Source organism: Notamacropus eugenii, chromosome 2 (genome assembly GCF_028372415.1).
Source record: "Notamacropus eugenii isolate mMacEug1 chromosome 2, mMacEug1.pri_v2, whole genome shotgun sequence".
NCBI classification, from domain to species: Eukaryota; Metazoa; Chordata; class Mammalia; order Diprotodontia; family Macropodidae; genus Notamacropus; species Notamacropus eugenii.
Genome location: NC_092873.1, coordinates 304,919,945 through 304,936,768, shown reverse-complemented (window position 1 = coordinate 304,936,768; position 16,824 = coordinate 304,919,945). Strand labels below are relative to the sequence as shown.

Sequence of the window (16,824 nt, the reverse complement as noted above, 5' to 3'; positions counted from 1 at the left end):
CGCTTACTGTATGCCTGGCACCAAACTCGCCGCTGGGAGACCGTGCCTGCCCGCCTGCAGCTTCCATTCTAATGGAGGATGGGGGAAACTACCCATAAAAGGGAACTGAAAGTGGGGGAGGAGGGCCCTCCCGGGGCAGGCAGAGTAGACAATTACAGGGTCCGGACTTAGGTTGGTTGTTTTCTTCTCCCAAGATCCGTTTCTTGAGATTTCACTGCAAAAACTAATTAAACGTCCGACTGATTACAACCAGCATGTCGATTTCAGTCCTCCTTGAATAGGGCGTTGGTATTAATGATAAATTTTCAGTGCTTATGGAGGATGCCCAAGGTGGAGGTATAATCTTAATAACATTTGGTTGTTAAAAATATACATACGTTTTCCCATTTGAAAGTGACTTTGCATCCGTTGTGCCTGGAGTGCTAACTTGAGTTTGCTGAGCCTCTTGGTCTAACCGAATTATACATTTATTGAGGACAGGAAGGGTTGGCCACCTTCAACTCCTTTCCCTTCTCTTTCCAAAGTATCCCATAAAATCCATCACTTGATATTAATACCTATTAATGGATAAATTCACCTTGAGATGAAGTAACGGGGGAGGGGGCACGTGGATCAGAGGGGGGTCTGGTGCCAGCTTGGTGCAGTGGATGCTTTGTGAGCTTGTTTCTTCATCTGGAAAATAGGGGATCACACTAGAGGACCTCTAAAACCACTTTTCCTCTTCATGGAATTAGAAGCCTTTGCACCTAATCCTCTCAGTTGATGAGGAATGTGCTAAATTTGGAAAGAACTAGTAGGAGAGGCACATCAAACTGGAGCAAGCAAGTGACTTTGCTAAACTCTTGAGTTTTCAGCATACACTTGGACCATCACCTTTTTTCGTAAAAGCATGATCATTTCTTTGCACCCCGAACCCCCAAAGAGATAAGGCTAAAATAAATAAAGCCATACAGCTAGGAAACAAAATCCCAGAACACCAGGTGCTTTCTTATGAACAAAGAGAAGGTAACACGAAGTTCAGGCATGGGAATAAACAGCTTTATTAGATGAGTGTAAGGAAATGTCAGCACAAATGGGCAGCCATTAACTGGGGGAAAGAGTGGAGAACTCTCAAAGATAGTGTGGTAAAGAGTGTCAGGATGTGAAGAAGGTATTGATCATCTTATTTTATGTCCTCAAGGTACCTGATCCTTTCGAGACTGCTGTATTGGTCATTTCCAAAGCGGTTGAAGCTAAGGTCCTTTGAGACTACAGGTCACGGAATGGAGCTAAGAACAAGAGGCTCCCAACGATGTGGGACTGTCATGAATAGCAAAATAACCGGTTAAAAACTTGAGATTTGGGTGTTTTTTCTTAGGGAACTTTCTGTATTCCTACCCACAGTCTTCAATGAAGAATAAAGCAGAGGAAGAGAGGAGTCTTGAAGAGGAAGGAAAATAGCTCCATTGAAGGGAGGAAAGGGCTTCAATTATTTTGGAATTTGCTTAAGTATTTTCACTTGGCTCCATTTTTCAGGATCTGTTGCCTCAGGGCTTAAGTCTTCATCCCTTCTGTCTGAAAAGACACTTGGTTACTTTATTGTTTGAAGCAGGCTTTACCTTTCAATCAGTCCCAAATAAAAATCCCAGAATTTTCAATGATTAATGAGAAAGTCACCCATGCTAACCAACCTAGGCGTAGAGACAGAAAGTCTGGTAAACTGTCTATAAAACTGGTAACAATGGGGTCAAGAATCAATTTACCGCACCTCTCACTACAGTACTGCTTTTTGACCCTGAGGCAGGTTGGTTTGTGCCTGCCCCCCAATCAGATTTGTTTTCTAAAGCTAGTCTCAGGAGAGAAAGGAACTTGGGTACCTAGGATCTTTTGTTTGAAGAACCATACCTCTTCCAAAGTGATTTGAAGGACTTGGTAGGGAAGGGAGGTGCCTGTGGGGGTACAATGCAGAGGGAAATAAATAACAATAAATATCTATTTCATGGCAGATTCTTTTAGCACCACCTCAACACAATGAAGGGGGAGAGGGGGAAACGGCTAAAGAGAAGTGTAGCTGGGGTAGGAGCCAAAGAAAGGAAAACACAGAAATGGTGATAGGGAGAAAGATTTTAACCTTAAATCAAGTCCAACTCAAAGGAGTGGATGCTGGCAATAGGGGCTCTCCAGAAGTTGAAGGTGCTGTACTCCAGTAGGGCATCGCCTTCAGGACAATTTTTCTTCCCAGCTTCACTTGGCTGTTCCTCAGACAGTTTCCCACTGCTGTTACCTCGGGTTTTATAAGTGGACATGTCCAGCAGACCCAGGCCCTCCAACTCGGACACGTCCAGTTCAGGAATGGGCATCCTCCAGAAAAGGAAGGAGCTGTACTGACTGCTTACGGGGTCCCTCATGGCTCCCTGGGAAGGAATCATCAATTAGTATTCATACTGCAAAGAGCCTCCTTGATGCTTCTGACCTGTTTTCCTGTCCCTCCCCTGCTCAGAAACAAGTAGTAACAGCTCCTGTGCTCCACCCATCCAATCCAAGCCCTTCCATAATCCTTCCTTTCATCCTTTGCCTTTAACTGCTGTCTGTTCTTAGTGAACCATCTTAGAATGGTTCCCTATAGCATCAACTCAACTCTGTGCTCTGGGGTCTTTCTCTGTCCACAAACTCCATTGCTGACAGATTGTTGTCACCATGATTCTTCACATTCCTTGCCTGGAACTTTTGCTTACAATTACCTCTCTGTTTATCCATATTCTGCTTTCTTTTAAACAAAAAACTTTGAAACGTTTTCCATACTTCCCAGTAATTCTCACTTTCCCCATGGTACTATCCTTTATAGGTAAGATTTATGCAGTGCTTTAAGGTTTGCAAAGCATTTAATAATAGCACTTTACATGTAGTAACTCATTTGATAATAAAAAACTCAAAAAGTTAAGCGAGACTGTCGTATGTAACACTGCACTGTTAAAATGCAAGATAGTTTGTACCTGTCCTACTTCTCCTTTATGAGTGCTGGAATCCCAGAAGATGTCACCCTATGCAGAACTCTTCTGTGTACTTTTGTATTTATGGTATACAACACATACCGTCTTGTAATTTATTATTCTCTGTTTCATAGGTTAATTTTCCTCCTACTAGATTATGAGATCCTTGAAGGTAGGAACCAGGTTTTAGAATCTCCCAATGCAATGCCAGGCACATAAGTAATCAGTGAATGAGGATGGTTTGGATTTACCACTACAGGCAAATAAACCTTTATTTTCTATCTTTGAGTTGCTTTTTTTTTTTTCAACAGATTATATCCCATCTTGAAAAGGTTTCCCCCTCCACCTCTACTATTCTTTTAGCTCCTTCTTCCCTTCTAAATCTTATGATAGAATCAATTCCTTCAGGAAGGCTTCTTTAGTTTGATCAACTTCATACCTATCCTTCCAGCACTTCCTCAGAATCCATGTATAGAATGCTATAAGAATAAGCACTATTATAGACTATATGATATATAGAATTAGTTCCATATTATGTATGTAGACTATAATCAGTTCTATATTATATATGTTGAATATAATATACAGAATCAGTTCTATATTATATGTGTAGAATATAATATTTAGAATTAGTTCTGTTATGTAGAATGTAATATATAAAATTAGTTTCATTTCATATACAATAATTTCTTATGTCTTTTAAAGTGTTTTTTTTAAATATATATATCTCCATTTAGCTCTGACTTTTTCTAAGAGCAAGATACAAACCTCTCTATTTTCTTCTAACAGTTGTGTAGAGTTCAGCACACAAAGGTTAATCGGTGATGTTAACTGACTTTTCTCTTTAAAGGTACACATGTAGATTGACACCCCAAATCTGTCAGGTCATAGCTGATGTTTTATAAATACCTGGCCCAGTTTTCCAGCTTTGCCCTCCCCTATGCAAAGGCTGAACCCTAGCGCCTCACTGACTGCTTATTACTTCTTTTTGCCCTTATTTCAGGTTAATAGCTGAGGGCAGTAAAGGCAAATGACTAGAAATCCCGGGTAGAAGATTCAGTTATTAAATGGAGTTTTCTCCAAGCTAATTGAATTCCCATCTCTCTCCTCCCTAACTAGACTCATCCCGCCCACACACTGCTGCCAAGCAGAACAAACCACTATATCTTGTGTAGAGGTGTAAGGTATTGACTGCAATGCCCAGAAAGGACAAGAAGACTCAACCCTCTTCCTGAGAAGAAAGGCCTCCTAGGCTGTAGAAAATAATCCCCGCAATAGTTCCCACCATCACTCTGGACCTGTAAGTCTTTGCCTCGGTCCTAAATAATGCAAAAATTTCCCTAAATAATGTGAAATTCCTGTACTGGAGTCTTAAAGGCAAAGTCCTTTGCTAAAATAGGGCTTTGGAAATCTTTGGCATAAGAAGGCTGGAAGGGATTTTTTAATGTTAACTGATCCTTGTTGCCCTTTCTCTTTTTAACTAGGCATGAACTCTAAAATAAACCCTACAAGCTGAGCATTAGTCAGCATGGAAGTTGCTTAGAAGAAAGGGAGGGTGAGGCAGGGAGGGCTGGCATAGCGTGGGGGAAGAATGTGGGAAAGGTGAGGTCATCATCCTGGGATATTCAGCTCTGCTCCACCTCAAAAATATTTGCAAAAAAGTATATGTGCATGTACAAAAAAGAGATAATTTCCATATATTTAATCCTGCAAAGGCGTGAGGCTAAAATGTCCCAAGAAATAAACCCAGAAAGCCAAACAGTGGTACCAGGTTCAGCAAATAGCCTTACCTACAGTACATATTTTCCAAGCATTGTATTACAATGCTTCCTTGAAGACAGGATTGATAGCTTATACTTTTCTTATAGCTTGTACAAAACCTAATATAGTACTAAGCTAATAGGCTTCTTAATACTTATTGATCACTTATAAGGTAATATAAACTCTCTATTTATAAACCCTAGTTATATCCTCAAAATTTACAAGAACTATCTACTTGACTAGACTTATTTTTCTAAGTGTTAAAATATTCGGTATACATGGGGAAAATGTAAAAGACCATAAAGAGTAAGAAAGAGATCCTAAGAACTGCCTCCATTTTCCATTCCTCTGATGTAAGTAAAGGCTGACTGAGTAGTCTTTACGTGGGAGGAAGAGCAGGAAATCTAATTTATTTATTTTTTGCAATTAAGTCAGGCAAAATACCTTTTTAAAAAATATGTGCTGAGGATCTAAATCTGGATATATCATTAATCCAGAAGCTCATACTGAGATAGAGACACAGATACAAAGATGTAATACGCAGTAATTTACAACAGAGAAACAAACTAGGTCTACATATAAAATTGATCTGAATGACTGATGCTTAAAATGCCCTTCATAAAAATGGTATACATTTTAATTCCATGCAACATCTCATTCTAAACAAAATCTGGTAAAAAGTCATTCCTTACTCTACCAAACATCCTTGTACCAAACATTGCTTGAATAGAAACTATATAGCCTTTATTTTCAGTTATCTAGAATTTCAAGCAAGACTATATTTTGCCCTCAGTTATCTGGATAATTTCACATGTTGATGCAGGCAAAGATTGTCAGATATAGAGAGAAGAGGAATAGGAATATAGAAATACAAAGACAGAGACACACCCATTCACAGTCACACAAAGACTTGGTTACATCAAACCTTCTTAAGACCTTATGTGTATCCTACCTCACCTCACAGGGTCTGTGTTATGATGTTACTGATGAAGGAACAGTAATGGAGTCCTATTAAAAATACCCCAACCCTTTTTGCCGGACCTACTTACCTTTCCCTCCAGACCTCTAAGCTGCAAACATACAATCCCCTAGAAACTGGCTCTAGTATACTGCATTGAATTCGAATGATATTGCAGGACAGCTCCCCACCACACAGGGCTTCACCTTCTCTACTTCTGCTTCCTCTCTATAGAGGAAAGGTTAAGACAAGGGAAAACTGATGTCCAGACGACTAGAAGTTATTCCTACACACCTCCGTCTATAAATCCTTCCTAGGGTGAACGCTGATTTCATGGAGAGGCTAGACACATCAGAGAGATACTGAAAGGATTTTTTTATGAGGAAAATAGATGAATAATAACAAAGATTTATCAATAGACTGAAAGATGAATATATCAACACATAATGAGAGATATTAGTACCCATTTAAGATAAATTTGTAGGAAAAGAGTATATGCATATGAAAATAGCTAGAAATAAGATTTGGAAAGATTATTAAATATATAGGTAAATATATCTATCTATAGCTGGAGATATGCAAATAGATGTGAAAATAAATACATGAGTAAGTATGGCAGATCAATTCTATCAACTGACCATCTATTATTTAGAACTCCCCTTTTTTGCCTTTTCTGTCCTCCCGGTGAATCTCCCGTCCAACCCATGGTCCATCCCTGCAAAACAATCTGCCTTTCTATTAGTTCTAACTTCCTTTCCCCCTCAGCTTAGCTTACCAATCACCAATAGTTTGTGGGTTCCACGGATGTGTCAGGCTTCAGGAGGCTTGGGGCTGATGGATAAAGAGAAGGTAGCAGTTGAAGCTTTGTCTGCCTTGCTTTCACGCCTTTCTCTCTCTGACTGTGAGTGTCTCACTGTCTATTCAGTCTCCCCCTGCAATGCAGCCCCTCCTAAAGGGGCGGAAGGACTCCCCTGCTCGCTCCCCTCCCCCTCCCTGCCTGGGCCTCTGACTCTGCTAATTCTCAATGATTCTAGGGCCTATCGTCTCTAGGGGAAGAAAGAAGATAGGCCTGCTGGAGGTCCAGTCACAATATGTTAATTAACTCCCATATCTCCCAGAAAGCTGCTAATAGTGCATGAGTAACCAGTTTCTTATTTTTTGATTTATGAGTTAAAATGTCTACACTGCAGCAAGAGTAAAGGGTAAAAGGAGTGTCTCTCCCTCTCCCAACTTCAAGGAACCCAGACGTTAAGCTGCTTTGAGAATCAGATAACTCCTTGACTCTTTTTCAACCTTGTCATCTCTCAGAATCTCCTCACACAAACCCAAGCTGGAGGCCCATCCAAAAAGAAATCTATACCTACCCCTCTTAAGAGAGGGGCACACAACAGGCTCAGGGAGGAGCCGCAGAGGGGACAGGCAGGTCTGCGATCCATGAAGTGTCTAATGTCACTAATGTTTAATCTGCTTGTAGAAAGGGCAGAAATGTTCTTTTTGACCTTCAGTAAACAAACACCTCGCTGGGACTCAGGGGATCACTACTTTCTTCTCCTTCCCCTCCCCACCGCAGGAGGGTGCAGAAGCAGGTCCACCTGGGCTCTCTGACCCTCCTGGTTTTCCGCAGCTGGTGGGCTGGCACCTAGAACTGCCCCCTCATCTCTCAGCTGTGCATTCCCCAATCTGTCCAGAGTGGGAGCTGCGGGCCTGGCTGTAGAAAGGCGGATTTCGTAATCGAGTTGCTACCGTTTCCGCCATCAGCCAGCCCCACCTCTCTCCAGGCCCGCCCTCAGTTCCCCCACACCGCCTAGAAGAGAAAACCTTGAAGTCCCTGACGGAAGGACCCAGAGCCGGAGCCTAGAAGCCCCTCAATATCACCATCAAACATTTCAATCCCCAGGAAAGACAGGTCAGAGAGTCGGGACTTGGCCATCCCTGGTCTTTTGTCCACTCTATGGAGGGAGGGGTGGGAAGGAGGGCCACCGGATGCTGGTGGAAAGAGAGTCTGAGACTCGATGGATTCGAGGTGGCAGAGGCTGTGGGAGAGGAGGACCCCCACTCCCGTTTAATTGGCTCCCCCCAAGAAGAGCTCTCCAAACCTAGGTCTAGTTGGTTCCTTACAGTGAGAGCAACCAAAGGACCAGAGTAGAGGAGAGTGGGGAGTCATGGGTTGAAGAGGTGGGGGTGGGGAGGGACTCCCCCCTGAGCCCAACTAAGGCTGGCATTCCAGTGTGGGAGATTTAGCTCGGGGACCTGGGTGAGGGAAGCTCGGATAAAGGCTGAACTAGTAAAGGAGAGCAGCCGCTCAGGAGAAGGATGGTGGACTTCCGCCTATAAGTTTCCAGCCACAGGCCAGTGAGAGGCTTACAGAAAAGAGAAGGTCCCTGAAAAGGGCATCTGGGAATGCTAGGGCTAGGGCTCAGGGGAAGAGCAGGATTCTGTGTTCATTTGGGGATCCTCCAGGAGGCCTGGGCCGGGGTACAATGCTGCCGCCAACCCCCAAACTCAGTTCAGTGGGGGGACTGGGTCGTGCACGAGCCTGTCACTTAGCTGAAAACCTGGGGTCCTGTCCCCCTTACTGGGCCCTTCACCCCCTCTTTATCCTAGGGCCTTTCCAGAAAGAGGTCGAGGTGTTGTACCCAGTGCCAGAGCTTCCCCTTTCTCTCCCCCCCTTTTCCTTTCTCTTTCTCTCCAGCTGCTTCTTGTGAAGGCTTGTCAGGCAGCGGGAGCGAGCCGGAGGCCGGCTGCTGGGAGGCCGTGGGACCGGGAAAACCGGTTTGGGGCCAATGTAGGACCAGGGAACAGAGCACCTCCTGCCTCCCTCTAGTTTTCTTTTCCCATAAAATCTCAAGCCCATCAAGTCCAGGCTGTGGATCTCAGGCTTTGGGGGACTAGGGTAAGAAGACTTAGGATAAAAGTTGGCTAGACGGCCACAGCTTTTTCCTTTCACAGGAAGGAGAGAAATCTCTCACATTGGAAGCCTGGATCCTCAGTGCCCTGTGACCTTGAGCAGAGGAGGCTGTCTTGCTTCTATGCTTCCCTTTTTCTCCTTGAGAACAAGTGAGGAGTTGGAGGTCTCCTTGACTATCTGGAAGTCCCCTCCTAGAATCGAACCCCCATCCTTCTTGCTGGCTTCTCAGCCACTCCCCCTCTCTCTCTAGATGGATGGGAAAACCTAGAGACTCCGCCTCTGGAGCTCTCCAGCCTTGGGCTCCTTTCTCTCCAGAGGCCCACCCTTTGCTAGCTGCCGTTGCTCTAGCCGACTGCCTGCTTCCTTTCCTGCTCTGAGGTTGTTCCCCTTCCCCCCACCACAGTCACCCAGGCCTGACCTCCCCAGATCCCCACTTGCACACAAGATGGCCACCTGGGCCGGAGGGGAGGTGGGGACAGGGGCGGGGATAGGCAGGGTCATGAGGTTTCTCCTTTGAACTTCCATAGTCTAAAGATTCTAAAGTCTTGAAGAACGGAATTTCCTGGTCACTTCTTAGCATCCTTCGTCCGTTTGTGCCAAGTCCCATACTCTCTCCCTCCCCCCAGCTCTGGCCAGGTCCCTGGAAGAAGGAACAGAAGGATCCTTGTTTGCTCCCCCCCCACCCCCCCCCCCACCCCATGTACCTCGGTCCACTCAGCTTCCCGGGAGAGTCCAGTCTTAACATAGCCTGCCTTGGATGGGGGGTGGGGGAGTTTCCTCTGATTCTTCATTGTTTTCTCCATTTCCCCCTTGACCTCTTCCACCCACTGTTACCACTGAGACAGATCCTATGACTGACTGCCCAACAGACCACAGGTTCCCCCTCCCTCTCCCATCCCCAAACCCATGTTTGTCTGTTCTAGCTTATGTCCTTTGTCTGCTCCTTCAGCAGTAGGAGAGGCAACCCCAGCTACTGTTCTCTTCTCCCTTGTGTCTCACTCAGTTTCCTATATGTTTATGTTCCCATTTCACTGCTGTTCAAATCTCCTGAGTTCTCAGTTGGGGGCAATCCAAGAGCCAGGCTGAGGAGAGGGAAGTCCTTTGGTATAATAAATGAAATATATATATGCTTTAAAGTTAAAGAATCCTTTTCTTGTAGTACATATAGTATTATTTCCATTTTGCAGATCATGAGATGGACTTCATAAGATTAAGGGATTTGCCTGTGTTTATACAGCTAATAAGAGTGAAAACCAGGATTCTCACCCTGGTCTCTCTCTCTACCAGTTTCCAAATCCAGTTCTACCTACCTTGGGTATCTAATGCTAATTGTATGGCAGGACAGCTTGGGCCTAGTAGGTCCCTAATACATATTTATTTAATTAAAATGATTGGCAATATATTTTGATGAATACATGCATAAAATAGACCTAATTTGGAATACAGACTTGCCTTCCTTCTTGGATCCAGATTAGAGCAATGACTTGAGAAAAAAGAGACTTGACATCTCCTGCCTCTGTGTCAGCATCACTCAGCTCATCCCTCCTGCTAAGAGTGCCCTCCCCTCCACCTCCTCATGCCATCTATTTGAAAGGCTATCCCTTGAAGGCCCCACCTTCCTCCATCAAACTTTTCCTGGTCCACTCCAACTCACCTTCTCTGCTAAGGAAAAGGGAGATAATAATACTTGTATTCTGTATCTCACAGGGCTCCTATGAGGAAAGTACTTTGTAAACCTTCATTCAGTATATTCATGTAAACTATTATCTATCCTTTGCTTTTACTCAATTTAATTCAATAAGAATTTAGTAGTCACCTATGTGCCGAACACCACTAAGTATAGGAGGTATATAAAAGAGAAAAGTAAAATAGTCCTTGCCTCAAGGAGCTGCCATTCTACTGAGGGAAATAAATAAATGCAAAGATAATTTTGAGGCAGGGCTTGGGGATAGACCAACAAGAAAGAAAATCAAGAAAATCCTCATGTGGTAGATAGGCTTAGAATTTCAAGAGGAGAAGGGAAAGACAGAGATTGAGATAGGAGATGGAATATAGTGTACAGAAAATATGTTCCAAGAAGGTCAATTTGGCTAGATTGTAGAATCTGTGAAAGGGAATAATGTGGAATGAGTCTCAGAAGACACGTGGAAGTTAGATCGTCAAGGACTTTAAATGCCAAACAAGAGTTCATCTTTTGTTCTAGAAGCAATAGGGACACACTGGAGCTTCTGGAGGTCAGCAGAGACATAGTCATACTGTATTTTGTGTCATACCTAATTGATTGTAGTTACTTGAGGGTAAGTACTGTTATTTTTCCATCTTTGTGTCTTGGTGACTAGCATAGTGCTGGGCATCTAGTAGGCACTTAATAAGTGCTTATTGAATACACAAATTATAACAAATGTTGAATTGAAATGTCTTGATATTACAGATACTGAAGATAGTTAAGCACATTAAATAGCAATGGGTATGTCTTTCAGTCTGGTGTTAAGCATTTGATTGTTAATGGTGCCTGGTTAGATGCTGAAGCAGCTGAGGGTGGTTATGGAGAGGAGCAAGATGGGTCAGACTGGAGAGAGGCAGGGGTCTTGTGAAGAATCCTGTAGAAGAGAGCACTACACAAAAGGGGATGAAGAAATCAGGCTCAAAGCCTTCTTGGGATAGGGGACATGCACATAGACAGCATACATATAATATACAGATATCTACACGCCATCTATACAATAAAACGTGGTCATACAAAATACAAACAAGCATAGAACATAGATAGAAAATGTAGATACATACACACACACACATCCTTGACTCTATTTTTCAAGGTCAGGTAATGGAGGAATTATGCCAAAGTGTCCCTGGGGAAAAGAGAGAGGAAATAATTTCAATTTAATGAACATTATTGTACCAACTACGTTCAAGGCATTATGCTAGGCTCTGGAATACAAAAATAAACCATATACTTCTCTTCCCTCAAGAAGTTTAAAATCTAATTGGGGATGGGGGATAGAACACAAACATGATAGATTGGTATGACATGAGGTGGACTATGATGGGGCAGGAGAATCTCTGGACAAAGTGCTCTAAGAAAGTCTAAGAAGGCAGTGATCACTTTTATCTGAAGGAATCAGAGATTTCATGGGGGTCACGTACCTGAGCCAGGCCCTGGAAAGAAAGATTTCGTCAGGAGAGATGAGAAGTAAGTTCTAAGCAGGTGGGTTGTCCTACCCTAATGTAGGAAGATGAAAAGATACGTAATAAGACTGGACAACAGCTAATTAATAGGCCTGTGTTGGACTGGTGTGTAGAATGCCAAAAAAAAAAAAAAAGAGTAGTATGAAATAAGACAGGAAAGACAGGTTAAAATCAGATTGTGGAAGAATCGAACATCCCATCAGGATGAATTTTTTTTTAATTTAATGGCTAATAGGGACATACTTTAGTTGGAGAAAATGAAGGATGAGCAAAGGCAGTGAATAAGAGAAGTCTAATTTGTTATGAAGACTTCTCTGAAGTCTGCTTGCCATCTCTGTTGCTTATAGTGTAAGTCTCTTAGACAAGGCCTGTTTGGTTTATACAGAAATCTAAGTGATGGGGGTAATGGGAGAGGGGCAAAGTTACGAGGAGGGACAAGATAGCAGTAATGGTGTTGGTAGGGAAGGAAGCTTGGTAGGGGTAGGGGCCCTTTTGGTGAGAAGAAGAAACCACTATTTCCTCTTTACTTCTAAGCTATTTATCTGCCCCTCCTCTTCCGCCCCTCACCTCAAGTAGAGAAAGCTGAAGTTCGAAACACTCCCCAAGTTAGATTAGCTCTGCTCTCCTCCTCATCAGTCCCCTAGCACCTCAAATCTCTTATCTTCTTATCCCTTCACCCTTTTAAGGCCCCTTCCTTTCCAACACTGTCACCTTTTTACCTGAGGCCTTGGTAGGCCCCGAAGTGGGAAAAGAGTAGTTTTGGATTTGGGGGGGTGGGCAGAAGGAGGAGGTTAGAAAGATGCTTTTGGTATTGGGGGAGAGTTGTACTTACAAACCTTCACTTCTTCATGTCCTTCTCTCTTTCAGGTCTCCAAGTTTTGAGGAAGATACAACTTTCTACCCCATCTGTTCTACTCTCTTCCCTTCCTTCCTAGTCTTTCATGACTAGTTGAAGGTTCTTGGGATTCTACCTTCCCAAGTCCATCTGACTCATTCCAATTGTTTGTCAATCCCCAGAGGAGAATAAGGGGAAGAGGGGGTCTCCAAAGAAGGAGCACCAAGGGACCAGAAAAGGAGCCCTCTGGGGCCTCGGGCAGGGGGACAAAACTGGAACCATCAGGGAACATGAGTGAGTTTTGGCACAAACTGGGCTGCTGCGTGGTAGAGAAACCCCAGCCGGTGAGTCTCTCCCCTTCTCTCTCCCTCACCCCACACCTGTCACATAAGAGGTAACATACCTTATACTATAGACCTACCAGGTTTCTGTCTTCTTTGAGGCACAGTTTCTTTTCTGCCAGGATAGTATCTCATAGGCAGATAAGATAGTACATGAAGCAAAGCTAAAAGAGGTCCACCAGTCTTGGGTGGACAGGGAGGGGCAGTGCTAGGCAACCACATTGTTCCCTCATCACCAGAGTGACTTCAGCTGATTCAGCACCTGCTCTATAGACCACTGCCCCAGGTCTTTTTCCTCCATCATATTGTCTACCTAGGGCAGTGCTTCTTCAGTTCTTTTCCCTTTCCTTTGCTGCCCCTCTCCCCGACAGTCTTATTGAGGAAAGGGTCTTTCCTCCCTAGAGGATTCTAGTGTCTTGTTCCTCTTTCCCAGTTTTGGCTGACAGTCTTTACTCTTGATCACTCCACCCTTTCTCAGCAGAAGAAGAAGAGAAGGCGGATTGACAGGACCATGATTGGAGAACCTATGAATTTTGTTCATCTAACACACATTGGCTCTGGAGAGATGGGGGCTGGAGATGGACTATCTATGGTAAGTAAGAGAAAAAAGGAAGGCTTGGAAAAGGGGCCTAATCAGGAACTGTTCCTTGTACTGAAGACTGAGGCTATCGCCTGGAGGTTGTGAAAAGGAAGTCTCCAAAGTCTATTTCAAATAAAATGGATGTAAAAAAAAAGTTATAAAAATGTAAAGCATTACACAAATGCAGAATATTATTAGGAATACCTGCTTACATTTCATACTTGTGAAGGACAGAATAAAAGAGGGGCTGAGATTAGAGATCTGAGAGATGACTTCATAGTTAAGGAGACCTAGGGATAAAAGAGCAAGGGAAGCTTGGAATATCTCCTTTCCAGGCAAAACAACTATGTGTGGGGAGTTGAGGCACAGAAGGGTTAACATAATTATCTAAGATGCCTTTTCCTCACAGACAGGTGCTGTCCAAGAACAAATGAGATCCAAGGGAAGCCGGGACAGGCCGTGGAGCAGCTCCAGGGGCTTATAGCTCTAAGGGAGATGGTGAGTGAAGGAGAAAGAAACCCTGTCCCCAGCACCCACTCCATCCTCTAGCTTTTCAGTCCTGAATCTCCGGCCCAGATTGAAAATTAATGGGAGAGGAAAGAATATGAGTCAATTCTCACAGTGGGAGAAGTCCAGCAGCTAGGAGAAGAGTGATTAAAAGAAACACAAGCAAGTGGCAGCATGGTGGAGCCTGAAAGAGGCAGAAATTTAGAAAGCAAAATTGTCAGACACATAGTCCATTCGGTCCCAACACTCGTTAAACTCCACGATGTTGGAAATGACCACAGTGACAGTCATCTTTCCTGACTAGGTCTTTCCCTTCCTCCTAGGTCTTCAGTCTACTTTAAGCTTGACCATTCCACTCTTTTCCTACTCAGGTTTTGCCATCTTGGAGTCCCCAGTCCTGTGCTCAGCTAAGAAGAAATGCTGCCCCTTCCTGAACCAATGACCCCAGGATCTTCCCCTCTTGTCTTCCCTCCCTATCAGTGTCTAGAAGGGCTTGGGAGACTGGACTCCCCACTATACCACCCTGGTCAAGCCCCTCCTGGAGATGGGGTCAAGGCAGCAGGACTGACCAAATGACCACTGGCTAGCCAGCTCTAGCCTTGGATACCCAACTGACCTGAGATAGGAGCCCTCACACCCACCCCTGGGAGGAACCAAGGGTGAAGTCTAGGTTCCTTAATGATGGTCTGGGCTCTGGGCTGCTTTTTAACTTGGACCCCTAACTTAGAAATCCTCTTCTTGGGGTATATGGGTTGCATTGCCAAAGCTAAGGCCAGCTTTGTTGATTGCTACCTACATCCACAACTTCTTCAGCTCCCTTCCTGGACTGAAAGCAAATCTCAGGCAAGGGACTGGGGGAGACAATCACCTACTTCTCTCATTTTCCCCCTTTGGACTCTAGCTCCTCAGCTCACAGCATTTCAGCATCTATCTCTGAATACCTAGGGCCTTTTAACCCTGGTTTCTATAGCATTAGTATCTCCCCACCAATTATCCCCTCCCTCCCCCACCTTTTATTTTTTAATTAAAAAGTTAATTTAAGACCAGTTCTCTTAATTACTCCCCAACCATCCCAGGAATCATCACAATCCCCAGTACATCTATCTCGGGGTTGGGAATTGGGAGAAACCACCTGTGTGCTAGACATTTGTCCATCTGTCAAATCCTCAGGATCAGGCTTGACCTCCCCTGCTGGCACAGGTGAGGGAGAAAATGGAAAAAGGTGGTGGAACCTGGGACTACAGCAGGAAATTATACCTCAGGGAAGACCTCCTGACCATCCTGGGAGAAAAATTTAGGGCTACCTTTAAATTTGTAGGCAGACATCTCACAGTGAATGTGGTTGCTCAGGGGCAGGGTTCTGCCCAGAGTATAAATCCTAGTAGATTTGAGGTCTGAGAATGTGTTTTTCTTCCCAAATGATTTTCTTCCTCAAGTTCTGGCCCATCTAAGAGTGTCTGCAGCTGGGCTGTGGACAGATAAGGGATTCCTTGTAGCCAGGGTTGGTTAGCAAGATTCTACACCTTTCCAAGCCATGCAACTTTATCTTACTATCTGTGTGTATGTATCTAATGTTTCTGTGATAGGTGTATGTTTGTGTGATGTAGTCATTCTTGCTAATTGAAAGAGAGGTCCCAGAGGACTAAGACCTTAGTAGAGTACGTGGGATGGGAAGGGCCATGGCAGTATTGTCTTTCTGTGCAATGCCAGACCCAGGTAAGAATTAGAATGAATTCTGAGAAGCTCCCCACATGACAAAAGGGGCCAGTGTTGTGTGAAAGAGCAAAGCAGTGGGTGTCTTGATACCTCCAATCTTTCTCTGGTATTCTCTGCACTATTCCCTTTCTGAAGGGGGTAGGGAACTAGACTGAGGAAGGCATAAACGCCATACCTAAATCTGACCCTCCGGAGACTCAACCAAGGAAAGCAGGCAAGGAGTTCTCTGGCTCTATAGTCACCCCCATGGCAGGAAGGAGGCACTAAGTGAAGAACTCTTAGGAGCATGTGGCCTGGGACTCAAATTCTTTCATCTTTACAAGTACTTTGCCTCCATTTACACTGACTAGGGGCCCTTGTTTTTTTCAAAACTTAGCTCTTCCTATTTTTATTACTATCTCTCTAGCTCAGTGGTTGATATGGCACAATAATTCCCTGGCTCACTCTTGCTTCATCTTTCTGCTTTTGAGGGGGTAGCCTGGATTCTACCCTGAAAGCTGAGTGGAAACTAGGCATCTCTGCCTGGGAACTGAATTGACTTGGTTGTGGAAGGGTGAGGTCAGCTGGATCTGTGAACACTGTTGGTTTTCTTCTCCAGTCTTGGGCCACACTCTTTTTTTTCTTCCCTTTCAAGATCTCTTACCATCGGCCTTCCCTTTTATGGAACTCACTTGATGTCACTTATGCCTTACCCATCACTTCTACCAACTTTCAAAAGTGATTGGGATGGGTTTGAGAGTCTTAATTTATCAAAAAAAAAAAAACTGCCAGACTTTGTTAAATACATTTTTTCAAATAAAAAAAATTCTCTAGCAAAAAGCTTCAGAAGAATCTTTTTTTGTAGGGGCTTATGGGAATGGGGAGTTGGGGGAGGAGAGAAAATGTTGTATCTGGGTGGGTGGAGTTAAGAGGTTCTTGGCTTCCATGTGAGTGCTGGAGGGTGAGGAACAATGATGAATCTAGCCAAATCGGGCTCTTCCCCTGCCTTAGGGAGGGGCTGGACAGAATGGAGTCCAGGGAAAGGATGGGATAATATCTGAAGGGCCTTGATTCCTTGACT

At 44.0% G+C, this 16,824-nt stretch overlaps 2 protein-coding genes across 6 annotated transcripts; one reads left to right on the top strand and one right to left on the bottom strand.

The window, feature by feature from the left end:
- Positions 1 to 1,016: 1,016 nt before the first annotated feature.
- On the bottom strand, positions 1,017 to 13,131 carry MLLT11 (MLLT11 transcription factor 7 cofactor). Of its 3 annotated transcripts, XM_072644766.1 has the most exons (5): positions 13,042 to 13,131; positions 11,384 to 11,448; positions 2,111 to 2,393; positions 1,885 to 1,928; positions 1,017 to 1,554 (listed from the first exon to the last, which is right to left on the bottom strand). In XM_072644766.1, the coding sequence occupies exons 2-3, from the start codon at positions 11,393 to 11,395 to the stop codon at positions 2,112 to 2,114; spliced, it is 294 nt and encodes a 97-aa protein (XP_072500867.1). In that variant the 5' UTR covers positions 11,396 to 11,448; positions 13,042 to 13,131; the 3' UTR covers positions 1,017 to 1,554; positions 1,885 to 1,928; position 2,111. The 3 variants fall into 3 exon arrangements, with proteins under 3 accessions (XP_072500867.1, XP_072500868.1, XP_072500870.1); XM_072644767.1 differs by adding an exon at positions 6,464 to 6,519 and having other exon boundaries at positions 1,017 to 2,393; XM_072644769.1 differs by lacking the exons at positions 11,384 to 11,448; positions 13,042 to 13,131 and adding exons at positions 6,464 to 6,519; positions 7,053 to 7,272 and having other exon boundaries at positions 1,017 to 2,393.
- Positions 7,296 to 16,583, top strand: CDC42SE1 (CDC42 small effector 1). Of its 3 annotated transcripts, XM_072644771.1 has the most exons (6): positions 7,457 to 7,594; positions 8,381 to 8,581; positions 12,653 to 12,964; positions 13,440 to 13,553; positions 13,951 to 14,039; positions 14,420 to 16,583. In XM_072644771.1, exons 3-5 carry the CDS (start codon positions 12,911 to 12,913, stop codon positions 14,023 to 14,025), a joined length of 243 nt encoding a protein of 80 aa, XP_072500872.1. In that variant the 5' UTR covers positions 7,457 to 7,594; positions 8,381 to 8,581; positions 12,653 to 12,910; the 3' UTR covers positions 14,026 to 14,039; positions 14,420 to 16,583. The 3 variants fall into 3 exon arrangements, with proteins under 3 accessions (XP_072500871.1, XP_072500873.1, XP_072500872.1); XM_072644770.1 differs by lacking the exon at positions 8,381 to 8,581 and having other exon boundaries at positions 7,296 to 7,594; XM_072644772.1 differs by lacking the exon at positions 8,381 to 8,581 and having other exon boundaries at positions 7,352 to 7,594; positions 13,443 to 13,553.
- Positions 16,584 to 16,824: the final 241 nt, after the last annotated feature.

Coding starts and splice junctions, on each gene's coding strand:
- CDC42SE1 (XM_072644770.1), top strand. CDS start 12,911: ATGAGTGAGTTTTGGCACAAACTGGGCTGCTGCGTGGTAGAGAAACCC. Junction 12,965..13,439: donor TGGTAGAGAAACCCCAGCCG/GTGAGTCTCTCC, acceptor ACCCTTTCTCAG/CAGAAGAAGAAGAGAAGGCG. Junction 13,554..13,950: donor CTGGAGATGGACTATCTATG/GTAAGTAAGAGA, acceptor TTTTCCTCACAG/ACAGGTGCTGTCCAAGAACA.